The 22,851-nt window shown below is 37.8% G+C and overlaps 1 protein-coding gene across 6 annotated transcripts in view; it reads left to right on the plus strand.

Moving 5' to 3' along the window:
• Window positions 1–22,851, plus strand: part of SNTG1 (syntrophin gamma 1) — a 478,642-nt gene that overhangs the window by 371,596 nt on the left and 84,195 nt on the right. For all 6 annotated transcript variants that reach the window (XM_082433011.1, XM_082433012.1, XM_082433013.1 and 3 more), the window contains one exon: window positions 9,795–9,833. In XM_082433011.1, the coding sequence (XP_082289137.1) occupies window positions 9,795–9,833 (39 nt within the window). The remainder of the gene's footprint in view (window positions 1–9,794; window positions 9,834–22,851) is intronic.

Raw genomic sequence — 22,851 nt, forward strand, 5'->3', positions numbered from 1 at the left:
AGGAGATTTACCGAAAAGGAACTGAAGTCTGTGATCAGAGGTTGCAGCGTGTGGTTCTGACAGGCATGGGTGTCACTTAAGGAGACTTCTTCTTCCTTTTTATAGCTGCTGATTTTTCTGAGTCCCTAGATGCACTTTAGTGTAGTGTGTTGTTTTCTGCATTGCTTCTCCTCACACACCAAAATGCAAACTTCACACATGCAGATGTCAACCAGAAATGGGTTACAGAGGGTGAAATCAGACAACGGCAGAGTCAATAAATCAAATCAGAAGAAAAGCAAGGGCAAGTCTGGGCATTATGTTGTATGCATGTGTAAAATAACCAACCTACTTTGTCTCTTAGAAAACTACTCACCAACAGTTAAAGTTCTTAAACAATTCTTGATATTGGAGAATATTAGCTGATATTTACTTGCTCAATCCAGAACGTCTGCTTTGATGTTAACTATAAAGGACGGTCATAAGCAAACAGGTAGCTTTACTGGACAGCTTCTGTGCCAGCCCTGGTCCGGTTGGGCTCTGCCCGCCTGGCCCCGTCCCGCCTCCCCTTTGGGCCTCATTCTTTCTCTTCTTCCGGCTGAGCATTCCCAGCCCCTAATGTTGCAGGGGCCTCAAAGCCACAGGCGCTGCACAGGGGCCCCTGCCCCGACACCCCCACCCTTCTGCCACCCCTGCCCAGGCCTGGACTTCAACGTGGCCTTGGTCGTGTGCATAGTGACAGGAGCTGACCGTCCTGGGTCCACAGCTGCTCCCAGGCCGATGGAAACTCCACGGGAACGTAGGGTAATTCCTCCCCCGGGGCATTCCTTGTCCAGTGCAAGTCAGGTGGCAGGAGGAAGCAAGCTAACAGAGGACTCGCCTTTGCTCACTGGATGAACCATCTGGAAACGCGGTGACTGCACGAGGCTCTGAAGGCGGGTCACACCTGGTGAACAACCGACAGCGTTTGATGAGAAGCCCTGGGCAGCTCGGGCCCACGGACCACTCACCGGCTGATGCCTGCTTTCTGCTGCCCGGCCTCCCTTCCCTTCACCTATGACTCTCGCCTCCTGAGGACTGTACATCCTCTTCGGGCTCTGTTCCTCGGGAGGTGAGACCAAGGGCACCGAGCAGTGCACGTTCCCCCCAGGAGCGGACGTCGTGTGGAGGAGAAGGGCGCTAAGTACGCGGATGAAAGGCCCGAGGATGTCACGCAGGAAATCACTGGGAGTTTGCAGTGGCTCCACGGAACGTCTCTTAGAACTACCGTCTTCTGAAACTGAGCTTAACAGCCAGACCCGAGGGAGCTGAGACAGCTGCAGGCCTCTCCCGAGGATCCAGGCTGGATTCTCACTGTACCCACTGCACGTTCCCCTCCTGAGGAAGCCTGACTAATAACGTGGCAATGATGGAACCTATTCTCTCCACCTGTGGCCAACACCGGCAGATAAAACACATCCCGTCACTGCCTGTAACCCAGGGTCCCCACTGCCCGCACACCCCACCCCCGGCCAGGGTCCCTCCCGCTCACATCTGCTCAGGCATCGTGCGACCTGCTCTAACACTCATGCCAGAGACATGCTTGTTTTGCCAACTGTACCAGATGGTTCTTGAGGACAGGGGTCTCGTGCCCTTGGCATTCCCTTCACGTTTGACATACAGTCATTTCTGGAGTTCAGTGAATTCATGGAAGAGTAAGTCAGCTCTGAACAAAGAACTAGACATTTATAAATGGCTGCAACCTACTTTTAGCTTTCAGGCTTCTAATTCACGGTAAGATTGTGTGTATGTGTGTGTGTGTGTGTGTGTGTATTATATATACTATGTATGATATATACCATATACATGCTAATCGTAAGGATGGCGACAGGTACAATTGAAAAGTTCTTGTAGTAGAAAAAATAAGAAAGTCCACTTGGGTATAACACTGGGTGGTCATCCTGATGGACTCTGAATAGATAGGTTTTTAAAAGCAACAAGGCAGGCAATTACATTGGACCCATGGGCCTGGTGAAAAACCAAGGCGGCCAGGGCATAGAATCCATCGTCTGAGAAAAATGGATGAAAAAATTGAGCTGAAATGTGGGCTCCTGAGGCAGAAATCATTTTTGATTCTTCCCTTTCCTGGTGAAGGCAGTTTTATCAACAGCTGCAGAATGGCTATATCGCCGTGATGCACCCACAGTAACATCATGTGTCTTCGGGAGGACTTATATCTACAGAATAAAGATCTCGCCGGGTCCTCACACATCAGCTAACTAACATTGGCCACAAATCTCTAAGGAAATTGGGGGACCGTTTCTTGTTTCCATAAGAATTATTTCCTTGGATAAATCTTCAAAATTAATTTTCATGGGAAAATATACCTTGTGAGCAGGGTCCTGCAGCACCCGTCCTGAGAGCACATCACTCATCAAAACTGACGTGTACATGAGGTTGAAAAAGTGAAAGAGTAATAGAATTAGGATACAATTTTTTAAATGTAAGCTCGTCGCTTATCTTTAAACATTTAATTGGAAAAAAATCCCTAAAGACGTTTAATGTAGGAAGAGAAAAACATTTTAAAAGAATATTCGAATATCCTATGTATTTTTCTTTTTGTCTAAAGAGAATGTCAAAAGACAACATTACCGCTTTGGTTTCTGAATACAATTGGTGATGCTAAAATTGAATATACAAAATTAAGGAATTAAAAAATAAGAGTGATATTTAAAACAAATGGACGCTCCTATTACTCCAAATTTTATTTTTAATAAATTAAATCAAAACAGATCTTTATTAGAACCAGTTGTGTAATTATTCTCAGTTTAACAGACCTGCAATAACTAGACTTCCTTTAAGGAGTTTCCATCATTAACATTCAATTAAAGGTTTTCAAAGAAAAAGAGGGACACATATTATCATTCCCCCCAGCATTCAGACAAAGTGAATATTATTCCTTAAAATACAGTTCATAATATTTAAGCAGGTGTTCACTTTTGATGTTGGGTAAATTATAAAGTTGTAGAATTTTCGTTTTATTTTCAGTTCTTGAGTGTAAGAAATATAATCTGAAAAACACTTGTAATGTGAGTATTCAATGCCTTTATACGTGTCCTTCAAGTTTTTTAAGGGGAGTCGCAAATTTTTTTTTAATAGATTTATTTATTTATTTATTTATTTTTGGCTGTGTTGGGTCTTCGTTTCTGTGCGAGGGCTTTCTCTAGTTGTGGCAAGCGGGGGCCACTCTTCATCGCGGTGCGCGGGCCTCTCACTATCGCGGCCTCTCTTGTTGCGGAGCACAGGCTCCAGACGCGCAGGCTCAGTAGTTGTGGCTCACGGGCCCAGTCGCTCCGCGGCATGTGGGATCTTCCCAGACCAAGGCTCGAACCCGTGTCCCCTGCATTGGCAGGCAGATTCTCAACCACTGCGCCACCAGGGAAGCCCCAAATTTTAAATTTAATTTTAAATTTAAGTTCTAATGAAAATTCTCTAATGAAAAAGCTACTGGATTTAAATTAACCTTTCAATAATATAAGAATATACTATTGCATATAATAGAGTTTTAAAATATTTGTTTCTTTAAATAAGACTTCATTAATACCAAAGATTCCCATAAGAAAACAAAAATCACTAACATAATAGAATAAAGTAGGAAGGCAAAATAAATGGTGAAAATGTTTGATAAAATAAGATACATCTTTTTCTTAATATTATTTAACATCTACAGAAGTACGTAGATGGTATGCCGAAAGTACTCTTCTCAGTAATAAATTGTAAGAGCTTGAAAAAGAACTGTCTTTTCTATTCCATTTCATCCAAATGTGAAGATTCTTCTCACGTTGGGTTTTTAATGTGTTCTCTCCCTTAAAAAATTATTCAGACTTCTCTTCCTGCAAGAGTATATCTACATTATTTGATTTTTATATCTATTGGGCATATTGTTTCCTAGAAAATCAAACACTAAACCCTATTTGCCATTTGACGTAATAGAGTTGGTAAAAATATATTTTAAAATATGTGCTTTCATAATAATTTTAGACTTTAGGTATTTATTAAAGTTCAGAAGAGAATAAAAATGAAAATTTATTACAATAATAATGGTATATTTATTGCTAGTGTTCTTATTAGTGTATATGTTACATGTACATTAAAATGTGTACTTTTGTTGACATATATAAAATAAAATTACCATCCTCTTGTGTAGATGGTATTATCCTTTGTTGAGTTAACATTTAATCATGGGCATTTTCCTAGCTACATTGAATGGACTAATAGGTATTTTGCTATTTGTTTAATTCCTAAATAATGAATGGATTATTATTTGACATACACATCATTTAAAATATATCATAAATGTAATAGTGCCCTATGAATTTTCTGGCATATTAATTTGTAAAAGATTGCTAATTATATCTTAATATAGGTGTGTAGGAAAAGAATCAAAGATTCTAAACATTCTTTAGTCTCATAAACTAAGATTGATGTCTTAATCCAGCTGAATCAGGCGGGGCTGAACTTTCTGTAAGGCTCTGCTTCTGCTTCTTCTGCCCCAAAGTTGCAGCCCACCCTCCCCGCCCGCCCCAAGCCTAGGGGCTCAGAGCATATGTCTATTCCCCGAATACATCTACCCCCGGGCTCTGACTTCTGGCTTCTCTCTCAGCACAGATTTACAAAACTCTGGTCTGTTTTCAGAGGTTCTCAGATTAATTTTTTTAGCCTTTTGTCCTGTTCAGATTCAGACTCCAGCAACTGTCTTGAGGTGAAAAGCAGTGTTGTGTTTGAAGCCGCACAGATCTCACGTGTTGCCCCCGTGAACCCAGGAGAAAATACATGCTCCGTTCCTCTGTCTGTCCACATGCTCTCCGTCTGGGCGTCTGTCCCCGAGCCTGCCTAGTGGCCCTGAGCTGTCAGCTCGTCATCTCATCTCCGGAATCTTAGCCATGCCCACCCTAGTTACAGCGGGAGCTCTCAGGAGTCTTTAAACAAAGTGCTTTTACTAGGTTTATCTTTCCATTTCTGTTGCTCTCAGTAGGAAGGTTGATGTGCCTCAGGCCACCCCATCCTGTCTTAAATAGCGTGCGTTAAGTATGAGTTGCACTGGGAGTTTGTGGTTGATGCATTGTTTTCAGGTAATTAACCACCTTTTCCAGCTTTGTTCTCTATTCAAATTTAAAATACAATCTTTATCATTAACTCAGTAATATATATTTTAGATTCAATGTTTAACTTTCTATCAAAAGTCAGTGTCACAATTAGTTTGGCAGGGTAAAACCCTGTTTTAATGATTGTAATTCTGTAATGCATTCACATATCCCCCTGAGATTAACCTTAAACACCTTTGGGTGTATTTGACCTTTTATTCTTGATGGGCCCATAAAGGTCTAAAAATAGTTGCACTAGAATAACACCACCAAATAATATTTTAATTTGGAAGAAATTTGACATTCAGAAATGGATCTATAATTTCATATTAGGTTGATTGTTATGAATTTTATTTTTATTAGGTTGATTAAAAAGCATTTTGTTTTATTTCTCTATTTTTTTTCAAATTTAGGAAGACTTGATTTGGATAAACGTATTTCATATTCAGACACCTTGAAATCACTAAGTCATTTTTAATCTAATTGTCTTGGGTATTTATAATAAAGTAGATTATCTTCCATTAATGCCATACAAAGCTGTTCTTTCTAATGGTCATACTTTTACATTCTATTTTTACCATATTATCTTAGCTATAATTTTTAATGTCACTTTTACACATTAATGATAAGGGTAATTCTCATAGTCTCTTGTTAGATGGATCTTATATGTTTAATTTTTAACCATGGTATTTGTTAATTTGATATAAATGCTGATTCTATATGATGTAAAAAAAGCATTATTTTTTCTTTTACTTATTACATTTACTTTACCATTATTTTTATTAATTTGGGATTACATTTTTAGAAAAGTTTTTGCATATCTTTGTAAGATTAAATTATTTTTCTTCTTAGCATAGCCATCCCATAGATGTGTTTCTATAAATCATGTGTGCTTCACAAACATGTTTTTGTGTTTAGTTCTCACTGTCTCTGAAAGTTAATGTCAAAATTTACATGTTGAGATTTGTCATAACAATTAAATTTCCAGAATTGAATTTCTCATAAAAGTAGAACACTGTGTTATATTTTGGCATAGCAAGAATATGTCAGGTCTTAGTACCCACTGTTCCCTTTAGTCCAAAATATGTATTAATCTAATGATTGCCATTATTTTTGCATTTCTGTTAATTTCACTCATGTGGAAATCATTAGCAAAGTGGATAAATGGGGTTCTTTCAATCAATTACAAAGCTCTGAGGTGATACTAAGAAAGAGGATTAAATCAGATCCTAGTTAAGAAGAATCAGGATCGCTGAGCCAGTTGTAGATTTTCGGGTCAGAAAGGCGAGCATCCCGGGGGAGCCCCAGGCAAGGGCGGCAGCAGAAGCAGCAGGGGCCCCGCTGTGATTCAGGGCTGGGCTTCGGAGGAGGTGGGTCCAGCACAGGACACGCCCCCCGGGACAGCCGGCTGTGACTGACGGTGCTTGTCGGTCACGTGGGCACAGAGGGGAGATGGGGTGGAAAAGACCTTCTGCAGTCAAGGGTCCTGCAGCAAGGACAGGGCAGACACAGCTGGACCCACACACAGGGCCCAAGAGAAGGTCACCGGCCACTTCTGCTTGGGTTTTCACGGCAGACCTGGTTCTTGGTTATGCAGTCCCGGAGCCAGGCCTGCGGTGTCACGCAGAGCCGGGCTGCACCACCTTCTGGGGTCATTTAATGCTATTTAGTCTCTGTGCACCTCAGGTAAACGTACAAAAAAAGAAAGAAGACTCTTGCCAGGTGAAAAAGGGAGACAGAGGGAGCGAGGGAGGGCAGGAGAGAGGGAGCCAGCAGGTGGGCAGAGTTTGGGGGGCTGGTGAGAGCAAAGACAGAGCCAGGCTGTACCCCGAGTTCTGTACAGAGGGGACCCACCCCCCTCACCCTGCGGAGACCATGTCCCCGTAAACTCCCTGCGGAGAAGTTCCTCCCGGTGGCCAAGCGTCACCGTGGTCTCGCGTCACCGTGGTCTCTGATGCTCTGACAAGTGTGGTCCCACTGGCGCCTCCAGCTCACGGCTCAGGAAGCTGCGTCCAGTCCGCCAGCGTTGCTAGTGTTTTCTCACCAGCCTCGCAGGCGGGAGACATCTCGGAGCCTCTCCTTCAGATGGAAACACATCCTCTGGCTTCAGCTCTCCCATCATTTGGAAACCACCCTTGACATGGGGCTTCCATGAGCCCCGGGGGAAGAGTCCAGAGCTCTCTCCGCTGGGACCCCCAGACTAACTGTTTTTCTGTGTCCAGTCCCTCAAGACTTGACCTAAGGGGGCAAGTTGCAGGAGCCCAGATCCCTCCCCACCCCCTCTGTATTTTTGTGTCCACCGAGGAACTAGTCTTCCTCTGAGGTGAGAACTTGCTTTTAAATCATCACCATTCTTTTCCTTCCCATTACAGTGTAAACTCTAGGTATCGAAGCCATTACAATTACTATAGACGTTCAAAGCTAGGAATTTAGAGTTTTTTTTCTTTAGAAGTAACTTGCATTCAAGACTAAGTTAGAGGTCAAATACAAGGGTTTGACTCTGTTCTGAGATACTCTGTTTCTTCACTTGTTCAACAAATATTGATTTTGCCCCTACTAAGACCTAGGCCGGCGTCTAGGTGCTAGAAGTGATGTATTTAATGAAACAGACAGAAATCTATGACCTTGTGATCTTGTTTTCTGGGGAATCATAGTACAAAAATAAGTTAAAATAAACAGTATTAGATAATGCTAAGTGATAGAAGGGAAAAATCAGAAAAAGACCATTTATAGCGGTGCACCGCCTGACATCTTTACCTTGCTACCTCTAAGCAAGGGTTATAAAGAAACCTCAACTTTCTTTCTTTCTCGTTCACACCATGATAACTTAAAAGAATTCATTTGTTTTCTTTTGATCCTTTCACCCATTTTAATGAAAAATTTTGTTCAGGTTACTGTTTTTAATCTCAATTTAAAATTGTTCAACATATTCTATGGTTGGACTATATGAACCCAGATTAACTAGATTGTTCCCACCCTAAAAACCTAGAGCTGTATGTTACCAATGTGTTATGTGAGCGTGTGTTTGTGCTATAAATCAGAAAATATCTGTCTAGTTCATTTAGGTACTGTGATTTTCTATTTAGAAGGAGATGTTCCAGTATGATTCAGAAAAAAATAGAAATCAGAGCACGATGTACTATTTTCTTGAACTAATCTGGAGGATCCCATTTAAGCAAATTTGATGGCAGAGGCTTGATTTTGAAAAACAGTTTTCATTGAATGCCATTTTAAGTAAATATTGTGCAAAGAAGTGTCATTTATTTAACTTCAGTCATACATTTTGTGTCATTCATAGAACTAAAATTACATGTTAGGGGAGCTAAAAAATACAAAACTAAATAGTACTCACTCTAAGACAGTGGTCCACATAAAATGCTGGTAGAATTTTATAGCAATCCTTAAAAACTAGTAAAAAGCATAGTTCCACAAAGTATTCAATATGAATTTCTTGACTGGTAATGAAACATGCTTAGGGGTCTGCTCTTCTGTACCCATCTGCAGACTATCCTGATTTTAGCTGAAGGCACCGATAGTTTTAGAGATTTCCTTCACTGATTCCTCACCAGAGCAAAAACTACTTTGAAACGATTGTAGCTATGTTAGAAGGATATGGTATTTGTGCATGACCCTGCGGAGATCTCATACCTATGCTCAAATTTTATTTTCTTTCACATTTTAAGTGACATGTATCCTGCCAGTAAGTCTGTTCTCGTGCATGAGCCATTTGACGCTTCTCCAACTTTGTGCCTCACGTTCATCAAATTTCCTCTAAATTCACGTTTATCAGTAAGACAAAGGGAAATAAAACTAAAAAAGGAAAACCAAAATAATTCAACAAAACATATTCTAAGTGAAAACAGTCTGCGTTTAGTCTGATGTAAGAGTATATCACACAGAGAGCATCATTTACGCTTCTCTAGAAAACCAATGAAAAATAATAATTGGTTTTAATTAGTAAAAGTTCTGTTGAACAAAGATTTTTTGTATTATATGGTCATTTGTCTAAATCTGATACTCATTTTCATTTGGCTTTTAAAGTTTGTTTACATGACTTAATACAGAGGAAACTCTTTCTCTGAAGACTTATTTTAAATTCTTATGACGTGCCAATAAATTGTCTTAAAGTAAATGTTTATTTTATTTGAGGTCCTGACTAAAACTATTTCGATACATGTACATTATCCTTTAGTGTTTGAATATTCCATTTCTTCTGTTCTCTTAAGTGTTAAAACAGATCGAGTATAATATGATTTCAAAGTGAAAAAATAAATTATAAAAAGTTACTCTAGGGCCTTTCCTGGCGGCCCAGTGGTTAAGACTCTGTGCTTCCACTGCAGGGGGCACAGGTTCGATCCCTGGTTGGGGAACTAAGATCCCGCGTGCCACACAGCAAAGGTACTCCATATTCTCTGTAGATTCTCACTTAACATTTTATGGAAACATAGGCTTTTCATTTCTCATAAAGAGAAAAATATTAGATGGAAATCTTTCCAAAATGTTTCTATATGAAATTTGGGATAATTTTGACAGTCAAAATTTAAAAAAACTTTCGTAATTGGTGTTAGATATGCAATGATTTTAGTAAGTCAATGTAAGTATCAATTTACATAAACTCACTAAAAATAGATTCTCATAAAATTTGGGGGATCTTGTGTTGTTCTTACTTTTATTGTTTATTTATTATTACAGATTAGAAAAATCAACAGAAACTTTCCTGTAAACCAGCAGGTAAGATGGAAAAACACTCGCAAAGCCGAGTCATATGTTTCTTTCATTTTATCTATTACGTTAATAGAAGATAATCTTGATTGCATTTAGTTTTATGTGGAAATAATTGGTACTATCATTTGCCATCTTCAGGAAATTACATAATTTATTAGATTTCTTTCATATTATATAATATACCTGGTTTTTCTAATCATACTAATAAGAAAATCTTTTGATCTAAGTGAATTAAGTCAAAACTGTTTTGACAAAACAATTATATTTATTTGAATGCAGTGCTAAAGAACTTTGACAGCTATTTACATAAGACAGTTTTACTGTATCTTAAACATTTGGGAGACCTATGTTTAATTGACCTAAAAGTTAAAGGGAATTTTCAAAATTGGCTGATAGTGTTGAAAACGAGGCTTAAATTAATGTGTGGAATGAAAATAATGTCCGATTAATCAAGCTAAGAATTTAGTTGACTTATTGGACTAATAATTGATGTTAGAATAAAATAATTGATTATAAGAATAACTGGTTCCACTTATAATTTTATTTTGCTAAACTTAACTTTTATTGCTTCCATAAACATAATATAAACATTAATCAGAATAAGAAAAGGAAGTGCAGGTTCAGCTTGTGGACTCAGAGTCACCCTGTCTGGCCTGTGTGACAGTGGCAGGGAACCCATGGCTGGACACAGACTTCTGACACTTGACATCAACCTCAGTTTGCAACCGCTGATCAAAATCTAAACACCTGCGATATCGATTCATAAATGGTACACCCGGCACAAGTTAATTTCCATGGTAAAATTTTTAAAATAATCTTCAGCTTGTCAAAACTAGGTTGCTTTTCTTACCTAAGCCTCAGCTCCCTCATCTGTAGCATTTGTGTAAGTCTAACGATCTCACATGTTTATTTTTGAAAAGTAAATGATAACAAATGTAAATTTCTTAATATATGCCGTTATTTGCATTAGTGTATTAAATGTTTAAGTGTGTTCTTTGCAGTAGAGGATTTACGTTCTGGTATAAGTTGTATCGTTAACGATGCCCAGGCTGCCCGCAGAGCCGCGTGTGACCGAGCTAGGAGCGAGCAGAGCCTTGGAGAGCGCGCTGCGCCTACAGCTCTGACCTGTCTTCCCCTTGGTGCGGCCCCGGGTACCGGGCATCCCCCCTTCAGGCCCCGTGCCTGAGCCAGCCGGTGCTCTGGGCAGACACACAGCAGAGTGTGGGTGTGTTTGGGGCCTTGTTAACGGCGCAGAGGCCAGGCTCCAACCCAGAGCATCTGATGCACCAGCTCCGAGATGGTGCCTGGGAAACTGGCTTTGTTGCTCCCATCCCGTCCCAGGAGATTCTGAGGCTGGGAGTGCACAGGTGACATCTGGGGAAAACAGTTTAACAGTTTCGCAGGGCTAAAGCAGAGGGAAAAAGTCATTAAGGATAAATTATGCAAATAGAAGCCTCAGCCGTGAGGGAAGACTGCCATGCCCAGGACGAGACAGGGTCGTTTTATAGTCAGATATGTGAAAATGTAGACCTACTCATTTGGGGAATTCTTGCCAAAAATACAAATGAAGAATGTTTCCTTAAAAATGACTCTAATATTTGTGCTATCACTTCCCTTGCCCTTTAGACCCTTAACCTGCACGTATTAATATTTAGTGTAATTTAATTACTGTGAATATTTCATAACCCTGACCGCGCCAGAGCTGTGCTTTATTTATGACGACAACGACATGGGACACGTCCTGCACACTCCCTTCAGTGACTTGCGACAGTCCTCGCCACCTCTGCATGGATCTAGGTTTTGAATAACACGGGGCGAAGTTATAAGAATCTGAAAAAACTTGCATATAGAACAAATCATAATAAAAACTGTTTAATATTCTAACTCATACATAATAAACACAGATAAGCATAAGCATTTATGGGTTTTTATTTGCTAGCCTTTTAATATTATTATTATAGTGAAATTTTATTTCAAATCTCTTAGTATCTCACGATTATGAAATTATAGTGAATTCTTCTTGGCACTTTAAAAACTGAAAGCGGGAGTTAATAGATTTCTCCCTCACTACTTTCCACCATGTTAATGAAGTCTTTCAGGAAATAGGATTAGTTTATAGTTCAACATTCATGTATATGCATAACAGGAAGAACTCACCTGCATAGTGTGAGAGCGATGCATTAGGAGATCAAGGTACATCCTCTACTTAAAATCTGAGCCACGTTAAGGAATAAAAATTGAAAGTCATACATAATCTCATTTCTCATCCAGATTTAGCACTCAGACAGGACTCTTACCTTGGACTAGTTGCTTTCATCTCAAATTTCTTCCTAACTTAATTTTCATGTAGTGTTCTCTGAAGCTCAGATTAGATATAAATATGTATGTTTATACATGTGCTTTTTATTAAATAACTCAGACATAATGTTAAAGTATTTAAGTCCCCTCATATCTGTGATACTCTAGGTCTCAAACAAAACCAAAAAGACATCATCCAAGATACATTAGACCAGAACTCTTCTGCTTCCTATGGGATTTGGTTTTGATTTTGTGCCGCCCATGTGGTACATGTACCCCAACCAGAGAAATTAAAATAAAAGCAAAACACAAAGGGATCTGGAAGTGGAAAAAGTCACTGTGCCCAGCAGGGGCCAGTGCTGTGGACCAGCTCTTCAGGGACACCCTCACATTCCAAGAGGCATGAGACTCTCAATAAGACCACCTCACCGAAGAAGAGATTTTAATCAAACATATAAACCATATGAGAAAATAAACCATTAGAAGGGAAAGCATAGTGTGGACATTAAAGAACAGTCCACAACTATTTTTACTTTTCACGTGTTGTGTTTTTTCAAAAAATAAGAGAGTGGAAACTGTAAGTCAAGAACAGGAGATGGTGTCCAAAAATGTGGATTTGCAAAAGAACCCCACAGAAGTTCAACAATGAATAAAATAGGAGTATATTTGAAATTATAATCAATTAGCCAATTGAATAATAGCATAGATACAAATGAAGATAAAATATGTAATTAGAAATAGTGTATCTGAGAGTATCATCAGAACGCAGCACATACAGAAAGGGGTGAAACTATGAAAGATAATGTAAGACTTGAAGTTTAGAATGAGAAGCTCCAAAAAAGGGAAATTCTGCAGAAAGACTGGAAACAACGCGTGAGAGGCAGTGTGTGAAGAGAGACAGTGGCTAAGAGTTTCCATACGTCTTGAGATAAAGAACCACACCAGCCCCGGAGCCTGATGAGGAGAACCAGAGCCACGCCCCCGAGGGACCCGAAACAGCCTGCACATCCCGTCAGTGGGATAGTGACCCGCCATCAAGAGGGTGAGCTACCTCACCTGGCACTGGTCTAGAAGATTCTCCACGGAAGTTCATTAGGTGCCAATGGCAAAGTGAAGAACAGGGAATAAGTAAGCCACTATTTTTAATAAAGGGTGTAATAAAGCGTGAAATATACACGTTATTGTACAAGAATACAGCACCTCAAGAAGATGCTCAAGAACCTGGTAAAGTGTCTGCATCTGGGAAGAAGTCCAGCCCAGTCTCCTTCCCATCCTGAGGGTTTCATTCCCAAGCCCTCGTGCATTAAGTCCCTCCCTGCCTTCCCCCGCCTTTCCCTGCAACTTCACTCACTTTCTTTCCCTCTTCAGTTCCCACACCAGGACATTCCATTTTTGTTTTGAACTCAGATGTGTATTAAGTTTGTCCTTGTTCTTCCATTCTATTTTGCATCTTTATATACTGGAATCAGCTCTGTCCACCATATTTATTGGATGTCCTCTGGCTTTTGGTCTTTTCTATTGGAGAACCGGAGAAACGTGTGTTCTTGCCATTTTTAAGATGCATTTCTAATACTTTTGTGAGGTTGAGCATCTTTAAGTGACATTGGCATATCCTTTCATGTCTTTCTCTACATTTTGAACACGTTCCTATTTTCTTCTTATTGTTTCTTATTTATTTGTAAGCACTGCATACTCAGTACATGAAGGGAATTTAACCTTTGTGTTTTATGTAGCCTAAGTCAGCAATCTTTTTTAATAGCTTACAGGATTTGTGTAGTACTTAGATTTTAACAGTTCAAGATTAGTAAAAGGAAGAAAGCAATCCATCGCTTATTTCTAGGAACTAAGTTTTTATTTTTACGTTTAAGCAACTGGCCTCTTTCCAATTCGAGAAGGACAAAATCCAGCCTGAGAGGAGATGGCCTGACATTTTCCAAATGTCAGGTGTGTCCACCTGGCCAGAGGCTGTTCAGGTCTCTTTATATGTCTACTGACTTTTTGATTAGTTCTTCTATCAGTTATTATGGTGGTAATATCTACATCTCCCACTATCATTAGTGGGTGTTTTTCTTTTAGTTATGTCATTTTACTTCATTATAATGGTTTCTGTTGTTAGGGACATTTATAATTGTTATATATTCATAAGATAATGACATTTTTGTCATCCTGAGATTGAGCTGTTTCTTTTTCTCTACAGTAAAATCTGTTTTCTCATCTCTTAAGGTTTACTGTCTTATTGGTGTATCCTTTTCTAATCCTTTGCTTCTACTCTGTTTTGCACTGGTGAATCTAAAGCATGTTTTTCTGTACAGCTTAAACTTGGGTCTTGGTTTTTCTATCCAGTCTGACAATATCTACATTTGATTAAATTGTTTCACTCAATCACATTTAAAAATCATTGATTTATTTGGATGTACATCTGCCATTTTGCCATTTGTTTTTTAGCTGTTTCACGTCTTTTTATCTTCTCTATTTCTTTTTAGTTCCTTATTTATGTTAAGCATATTTTTAATGTAGAATTTTAATTCCAATGTTGATTTTTAACTATATGTTTTGATTGTTTTTTTAGAATTTGGTCTTGAGATTGAATTGTGCATCTTTAAGTTATCATAATTTACTTCAACTTTATACTGACCTAATATTGATATTATATGGAAACTGCTGCATTTTAATACAGATCCATCTCAAACGCTTTACATTGTATTATTATTGTCATATATATCACATATATGTTAAATTCTAAAATACAGTGATACAATTATTGCTTTAAACAGTTTCATGTTTTTTCTTAAGCTATTGAGAGAAGAAAGACTTCTAATTAGCAACATACTTACTATTTCCAGTGCTCTTTAGTTTTTCCTATGGATCCAGTTTCTGTCTGGCATCATTTTCTTTCATACTGTAGGACTTCCTTTAATATTTCATGTAGGGAAGGTCTGCTAGCTATGAATTACCCCAGTTCTTTATCTGGGAAAGTCTTTATTTTGCCTTTACTTCTGAAAAATAGTTCTGTTGGATAAGGAAATGTTGGTTGACCTTTTTTGTTTGTACCTTTCAATACTTTGAATATGTCATTCTGCAGTCTACTGACATCCAGTTTTTAATATAAAGTTAGCTCTTAAACATATTGAAGTTGTCCTTTATGTGATGAAAGTTTCACTGCTTTCAATATTTTCTCTTGTCTATGTCTTCCAGAAGTTTGACTTATGACGTGCTAGGTGTAGATTCCTTTGTGTTTATTCTACCTGGACTGTGTTGACCATCTTGGATTTCTAAGTTAATGTTTTCCCTGGATTTTTTGAAGTTTTTGGCTATCACGTCCTTGAATAATCCTATCACCCCCTTTCTCTCACTGCCCTCCTTCTGGGACTGTCATCACACGTATGCTGATATGCTTCACACTGCCTCACAGGTCTATAAATTGTTTTCATTTTCTTCAGTCTTTTAAAACATTTTTCTGTTTTTCAAATTTGATAATTTCTATTAATCTATGAGAAAGCAAAAAATCAAACTGCGAATTTGAGGATATTAAGGAATTACTTACAAAAGCATAAGGCTGTTTTTAAGCAACTGAAAAGGTTTATCTGTGTCTGTCACGGGGGAGGCAAGGGAAGGGGCTGTGATACAAATCATTAAGGTATTCGTACGGATAAGGATGCCTGACAGAAGATGTGTTATCCCGTGGGGCAGCATCCGAGCGAACCCTTAGCAGCCTCTGCAGGGACAGGGTTGGACCCTCACCTCACTGTCTTCCTCCCCTCTTTTCTCCTGCTAGTTTCTCTCGTAGAAGGACTACAGAGGGAAGCAAGAGGGTGAGGGAGTTTGCTCATGGAGTCCGTGGAAGTCCACAGACACAGGGCATGATGTAGAAGGATGGGATTTAGATCCAGTGGGGAGAGTGTAGACACAGAGCATGCTCTGCAAGCACCATATTTGTCTGGTTTCTCTGTTGAATTATAATCAATTTGTTGGGATTTATTTTATTTTCAGAGGAAAAAGTAAATGACTATAGTATTTATTTCATTTCACACCATATTAAATGTATTTTTTATTAACAGTATAGAATAAATTTTCTTTTTACTGTCGGGCTACCCTTAAAATTCTGAAACACAAATGAGAGCATGATGGACATTTACAATGGAAATAAATGCTTCATATTATATTTTGAAGCCACCATGTTAAGCTTTGTCCTTTTTAAGAGATTTTGAGAACTTTTCTCTCCGTGATAATAGCTAAAAGATCTTTTGAACATAGTGCTCTCTAAAGAATATTTTACAAATTCTTAGCTCACAGGAAAAATATTTAGTTTAAATATATATTTAGATTTAGTAAATATTCTGAATAATGTATTAAATCTCTATAGTATACACTCATGTGTTGATAAATATATGATTTTATTCGAACGATTTCTCTGTCTAATGCATTAAATTTTAACTATTATGCAGGGGAAGAGAGTCGGCTATTCTGTTTTGTCATTTTCCATTAATCCTTTGATGTGTTGGCATGTATATTAGAAAAGGTTTGAGCATGACATTAATGGATACTGGGAAGTAGACAGTGGGCTGGAAGCTGGTAAACCTAAGTTGGACACACAGCGACACTCTGCCCACCACACCGTCTGTGACGACGTCTGTGACATTGAATGGGATCCGTTGTCTGCGCCTCGTTGTGTGAATGTGGCTCATCCTCTGTGTTAGCTGAGTACGAAGCCAAGACTCCTAGCCTTCTCTAGAAGGGCGTCCGAGAGGGCAGGGCTCCCAGGGCATCAGAGCAGTGAGTCATGGTCAGTGGCTCCAGGCCCCCGTGAGGGTCTCAGTTGCACACGGAGATGCAGGTAACTTGGATCAGATGTGGCTCATAAATGCAAGTGATGTAGGCTCAGAACTCACTTTCTGGAGAGGTTAAAACAACAGTCAACGTGATGTCAGAAAGCCTAGTGCAGAGGAAGAAAACGCTGGCAAGATTGCTGAGGCTTCTAAGGCTGCTCTTAAGCGTTTAATACAGGGAAGGGGCCTGTTTAAAAACTGGGGAAATGGGAGCAATGTCTTCATCAAAATTCAAGGGCAAGATGAGTCTAGGGGGGGTGTTTGGTGGTAATGAGAGAACGATTGCAAAGTCTCAGGCCGCTCTCAAAGTGTTAGTCTAGCGTGATTCAAATGTGTGCTTTCTGAGTATGGAAGCGTAAGAAAGGCTTGGCTGAAGCTAAGCCTGTGTGGTGAGGGCAGAACTGCAGGGCAGTGTGGATGGCTCACAATGTCCTGAGTTTATGTTGCCTTGATTTTGAGATTTAGAACAGATGAAAGGAGTCTCTTGCAACGAAAGAAGAGAATATCTTCCCTGAGCTCTTGTATTCATTACCGAGAATGTATCCCTTGTAGAGGACATTGATAAATTGCAATATGTATTTGAAAATCCAAATGAAATTGTGTGAATTCAATTGCTTATGATTTCATTATGGTCAGGCAAAATACATAAGAAGACAGAAAATGTACAAAGCTAAATTTTAGCTCTATTCTCCATATCTTAATGAATTGGTGAATACAGATATTTTGTGAAGCACAGATATCATCAGTTAGATTTAATTGATGTATTAATGTTTATAAAAACCTTTAATACATTTAAATCTTCAGACATTCTCATATAATACTCTTGGTGAGAGTATGAATGGTTACAAAATTTTTGGAGGGCAATTTTATATTAAGTACCAAAATTTAAATTGCACATTTCATTGGGCTCAACAGTTCTCCTTTTTTAAAAGATGTTAGCAGAAAAAAATTTACATGTAATAGAAAGATAAAGACAAGACAATTGTCCCACCAATATAGAAATGATTACATAAATTTGTTACAGTCACTCTGTAGATTATAATACCACTATACTCAAATAGGTCTACATGTGCAGAAATTAAGGTTCAAAAATAAAACACTCACCCACACAATGAAACCATCTGTTGGGGCTTCTTTAGGCCTATGTGCACACATTTCTTTTAAAGGTTTAGGATGATTTCTACGAGATGGTTACCCCCGAATGTCTCCGGAGAAGGGTGAAGATCCAATTTTCATGTTTTATTTTACATATTTTGTATGTTTGACTTACTTTTAATGAACATTTGTATAGATATTATTTATTAACTTAAAAGTAGATAATATTTATTAACATCAAAAAATTGAAGGACTTCTCTGGTGGCACAGTGGTTAAGAATCCGCCTGCCAATGCAGGGGACACGGGTTTGAGCCCTGGTCTGGGAAGATCCCACATGCCACGGAGCAACTAAGCCCGTGCGCCACAACTACTGAGCCTGTGCTCTAGAGCCTGTGAGCCACAACTACTGAGCCCACGTGCTGCAAGTACTGAAGCCCGCGTGCCTAGAGCCTGTGCTCCGCAACAAGAGAAGCCACCACAATGAGAAGCCCGCTCACCGCAACTAGAGAAAGCCTGCGCACAGCAACGAAGACCCAATGCAGCCAAAAATAAAATTAAAAAAATTTTTTTAAGTTCTAAAAATAATTTTTTAAATAAGATAAAAATAATCACATATTACATATAACTTATTACACAAAACTAAGAAAATCTAAATGATTTTTTTGTGACATAGCAATTCTTACAGTTTTAAGTAAATTTTGTCTTAATTATATTTTGAAAAAATGCCAATATATTTCTGAAATACTACAGAAAAGCAGCACTTGATATTATTGAATTTGAAGGAGATTCATTCTTTCTAGATTAGAATGCCTACAATTCTCATAGCAGAAGACTCATGCCATTTACATAGCAAGGAATCAAGAAAATTTTTTTTCACCAAATATGGAAACTTTTCTGGTTCATTAACTTTGATTTCATCCTCAAAAATGAGTTATAAATCTAGAGGGAGAATTAGTTTGTCAAGCCAGCCTCAAAGTATATTCTAACAAATTGACATATAGTAGAATGTCATGACAACACGTGTAGTTATTTTTCACTATGCAGTGAGCAATGACCTATACTGAAATTTGCATTTTAATTACATGATCCTACCTACTGAGGCATGAGTTAATTTTAATCACAGTTTAAACAACAGGCAGATTTAGGAGAATAACTAAAATGGATATGCTTAATATGGATTTGTTGTAATGACAGAAACTAAGGTTTTTTAAATGAAAATGATTTGTATTTCTTACACTCTGTATAATAGTATATTTTGTTCCATGAGCAAAACAATAAATGCAGTACATGTTTCAAAGCATATGCAAAATATAACAAAAAAGTAGTACTTAATAAAAAGCTTAAAGAATTATGGTAATGTAATGTTTAAAGATAAAAAGAGATGTTGGGGAGAAGTTTTCCTCTAGATAAAATGATGTAGTATATTTAGAAGTTAATAAATATTAAATATTCTATGATAATACATTAGAAGGAAGGGGATCTGGAAGCAGATGCAGCTGTGGCTGGAAGAAGGAAAACAGAAATAAACACTTGTTAGCTTTTTTTTTTTTTGACAATTTAAGGCAGTTCAATTAAAGCCTCTTCGGGTTTCCACGTGGAGAAGCTCTTCTGCTAAACCTTTTATAGGGACTTGAAAAGAGGTTTCTGATGTATGTCAGATCACTCACTGGGGGTAGAGAGATGGGAAATCCTCATTTCACAAGAACTCGCCGAGAGCTTCCATTCACTCTGAATAACAGCAAAGTCTTTACAAGAAAGCATCATTCAGAGTTCAATCAAGAGGCAGAAGCCACTCCAGTTATTTGAACAGAGAGGATTTAATGTACAGAATTTTAACTAGATATCAAGTGTTAAGTATGTAAGTGAAAAGGCAGAAAAAAATCACTAGGGTTTTCACGGAGGTAGCAGGAAGCAGCCTCACAGGTAGGTCTGATGCGATGCTGAATTCTGTTTGCTAGTAGTTTGTTGAGGATTTTTAAATCTGTAATTCATCAAAATATCAGTATTTAGTTTTCTTTTTTTTATAGGTTCTTTATCTGGCTTTCATATCAGAGTAATGCTATCGTCATAGAATGGAGGTTTTCTCTCCTCTTCAATTTTCTGGAAGAATTTGAGAAAGATTGGTGTTCAGGTTTTTTAAATCTTGCGTAGAATTCACCAGTGAAGCCATCTTGTCTTGAACTTGTCTCTTTGGGGAGGTTTTGATTCCTGATTCAGTCTCCTTACTATTTACAGATCTCTTCAGATTTTCTGTTTCTTCACGATCCAGTGTTGGCAGTTTGTGTGTTTCTAGGGATTATCCCATTTAACCTATGTTATCCAATGTACCTGCCTACAATTATTTATGGTACTCTGTTATAACACTTCTTATTTCTGTCAAATTGGTAGTAACAGCCCCATTTCATTTCTGATTAACTTATTTGAATCTTCTCTCTTTTTGCTTCGTCACTATAGCACATATTTGTCAATTATGTCGATCTTTTGGAAGAACCAACTGTAGGCTTTGTTGGTTTTCTCTATTGTTTTTCTATTCTGTATTTTGTTTGTCTCTGCTCAAAACTTTATTATTCCTTCCTTCTGCTTATTTGTGATTTAGTGTGTTCTTTAAAATGCAAAGTTAGGTTGTTTTCACTGGAATTGAAAGAAGTATAAATTTTAATATTTGTTAGAGAATACATTTCATAACCTATAATCATAATTTTAAGAGCAACTTCAGTGTAATTTACATCTCTTTGGTGCCATAAAATAAGACAGTGAGGTTATAGTCAGTGAGTTAGTTTTAACAAGACAATAAATGGCAAGCTTCACATACGACTTTAAGTAAACACATACTGTTCCTGCAATATATTTTAAGTCCCCGAAAATATAGTTTCCTATAACAACATTTATAATCCAAGGTTTACAATTCAACAATCCTTAGAATTATTAAATCAAACATTTCAAGGTTTTTGTTGTTAGTAGTAAATAGAACTAATAGAGAATAAGCACAAAGTTAAGTCAAAATTTTTGATCACTCATATGTAAGTATTCACTTTCATCTCATTGTTTAAATAAAGTTATTTGTTAATCCAATGCTTTGCATTCCCCAAAATGCTTTCGAATCATCAAACTTGTAGCATCGAATCCTATCTGAACTTTAATAAAAATTAAATTACAATTATTTTAGGCTTACAATAACTTATTTCCTCTTTAGATATAATTTAATTGTATTAAAACATCTGAGTATCTCATAAGCATGAAGTTACAGAATATAAAAGATAATATTCAATATAATAATCAAGAAATGCAGTTTCCTTTGTATGTGTCCTGGATTTGCCCCTTTCTGCTCCACACAAACACTTTCAGAATTTTCACAAACTGCCATTCTTCACATCCTTTTAACATAAAAATATATACCAGCTTTTCACAATTTTTCTCTCTTTATGAAAAGAAATACTTAAAATAATTTTTATGTAATTATTTAAAAATAAATGTTTTCACTATGAGAAATTGAAAAATACTTCAAAAGAGAAAGAAGAAATATGGGTGTCATAATCTCAACATACAGATCTTATCATGTTTAAAAAATTAATATGCATTTTGTGTATATATCATACATTATGTAATATTTACTTGAGATTTTATTTTTCTCATAACTTTAAAAATTATAGTCAATTGCCTTATTGTGAGCTTTCCCTATATTCTTTCAAAATCTCATTTTCAGTGGTTCTATCAAAGTATGTAGGCGCAATCTTCTATTAACATAAATTAATTTTTCTATTTCACCCTCGCAAATATTGATTCAATAAATAGCCTTGTGTATGCTTGTTCATATGAATTTCTGATAATTTCCTTAGAAAATTGCTAACAGTAGAAATATTGAGTCAGCAGTGATGTTCATGGTTAGAAGTATACATATTTATGGTTATACCTCACCAAACTGTCCCCAACATTTGCTATAAAAGTATCTCCCTGCAGCCACTTTAGCATGGAAGCGGTTGCCATTTGAATTTCAGTGCCTCACGCCAGAATCGATGTATTTTCTCTCCTTTTGTGTGATGATTGAGTTGCTCACCTCTGGCAGGAAGCCACTTCTCTTCACCAATACTAGCAAGTAGCCTTGATAACTCTGTTTTGCAGCTCTAAAGGAATGTTTCGTCTGCTCACGTATCAAGAATTTCTGTTGCTTGTCAGGGTCACTCTGGCTTCATATCAACTGGTCAGCTTTGCTGGGATGAGCAAAATGGCCCTGGAGGTCATTTTAAGTCTGGGAGAGGGAATGTGATACTCGAAGTTCTCTGAGAGAATGAGGTGAAGGCCGGTTAGGAGAGTTATCATGGTAGTACTATTCTTAGAAAGTTTAATAGTTCTGAGCTTACGTCGTCCGAAGCAGTACTGATACCACTTTATTGAGCTCTCGGATTCTAGTCCTGAGGAAGACCTTCCGTGTTGTGTAACCCGATCCTCTATTCCTAGCTAACAAGACTTATTTCACACCTAACTCCCTTTATTTGTAAGTTAGCCCTTTCTATTCACAAAGTGCATTATTTAAAAGTTTCCTTAAAATGACAGGAAGTCATGTTCCAGGCGCTGTCTACTCAGTGACACCATGGTGTCCTCTGGAGGACACAGAGGTTTCTCTCTCTTCCATGTGGAGACTTTCATATAATCAAAGACATATTTCTTCCTCTAGGTCTTTTCTTCTATGACCTAAACATACTCAGTTTCTTCAGCTGTTTAATTTGCCACCTGCTTTCCAGAATCTTCACATTTTTGTTGAACTTTTCTGAGCATACTTTAATTGATCAATTTCCCTATTAAACTA

Source organism: Balaenoptera physalus (genome assembly GCF_965194825.1).
Source record: "Balaenoptera physalus genome assembly, chromosome: 17".
Lineage (NCBI taxonomy): Eukaryota > Metazoa > Chordata > Mammalia > Artiodactyla > Balaenopteridae > Balaenoptera > Balaenoptera physalus.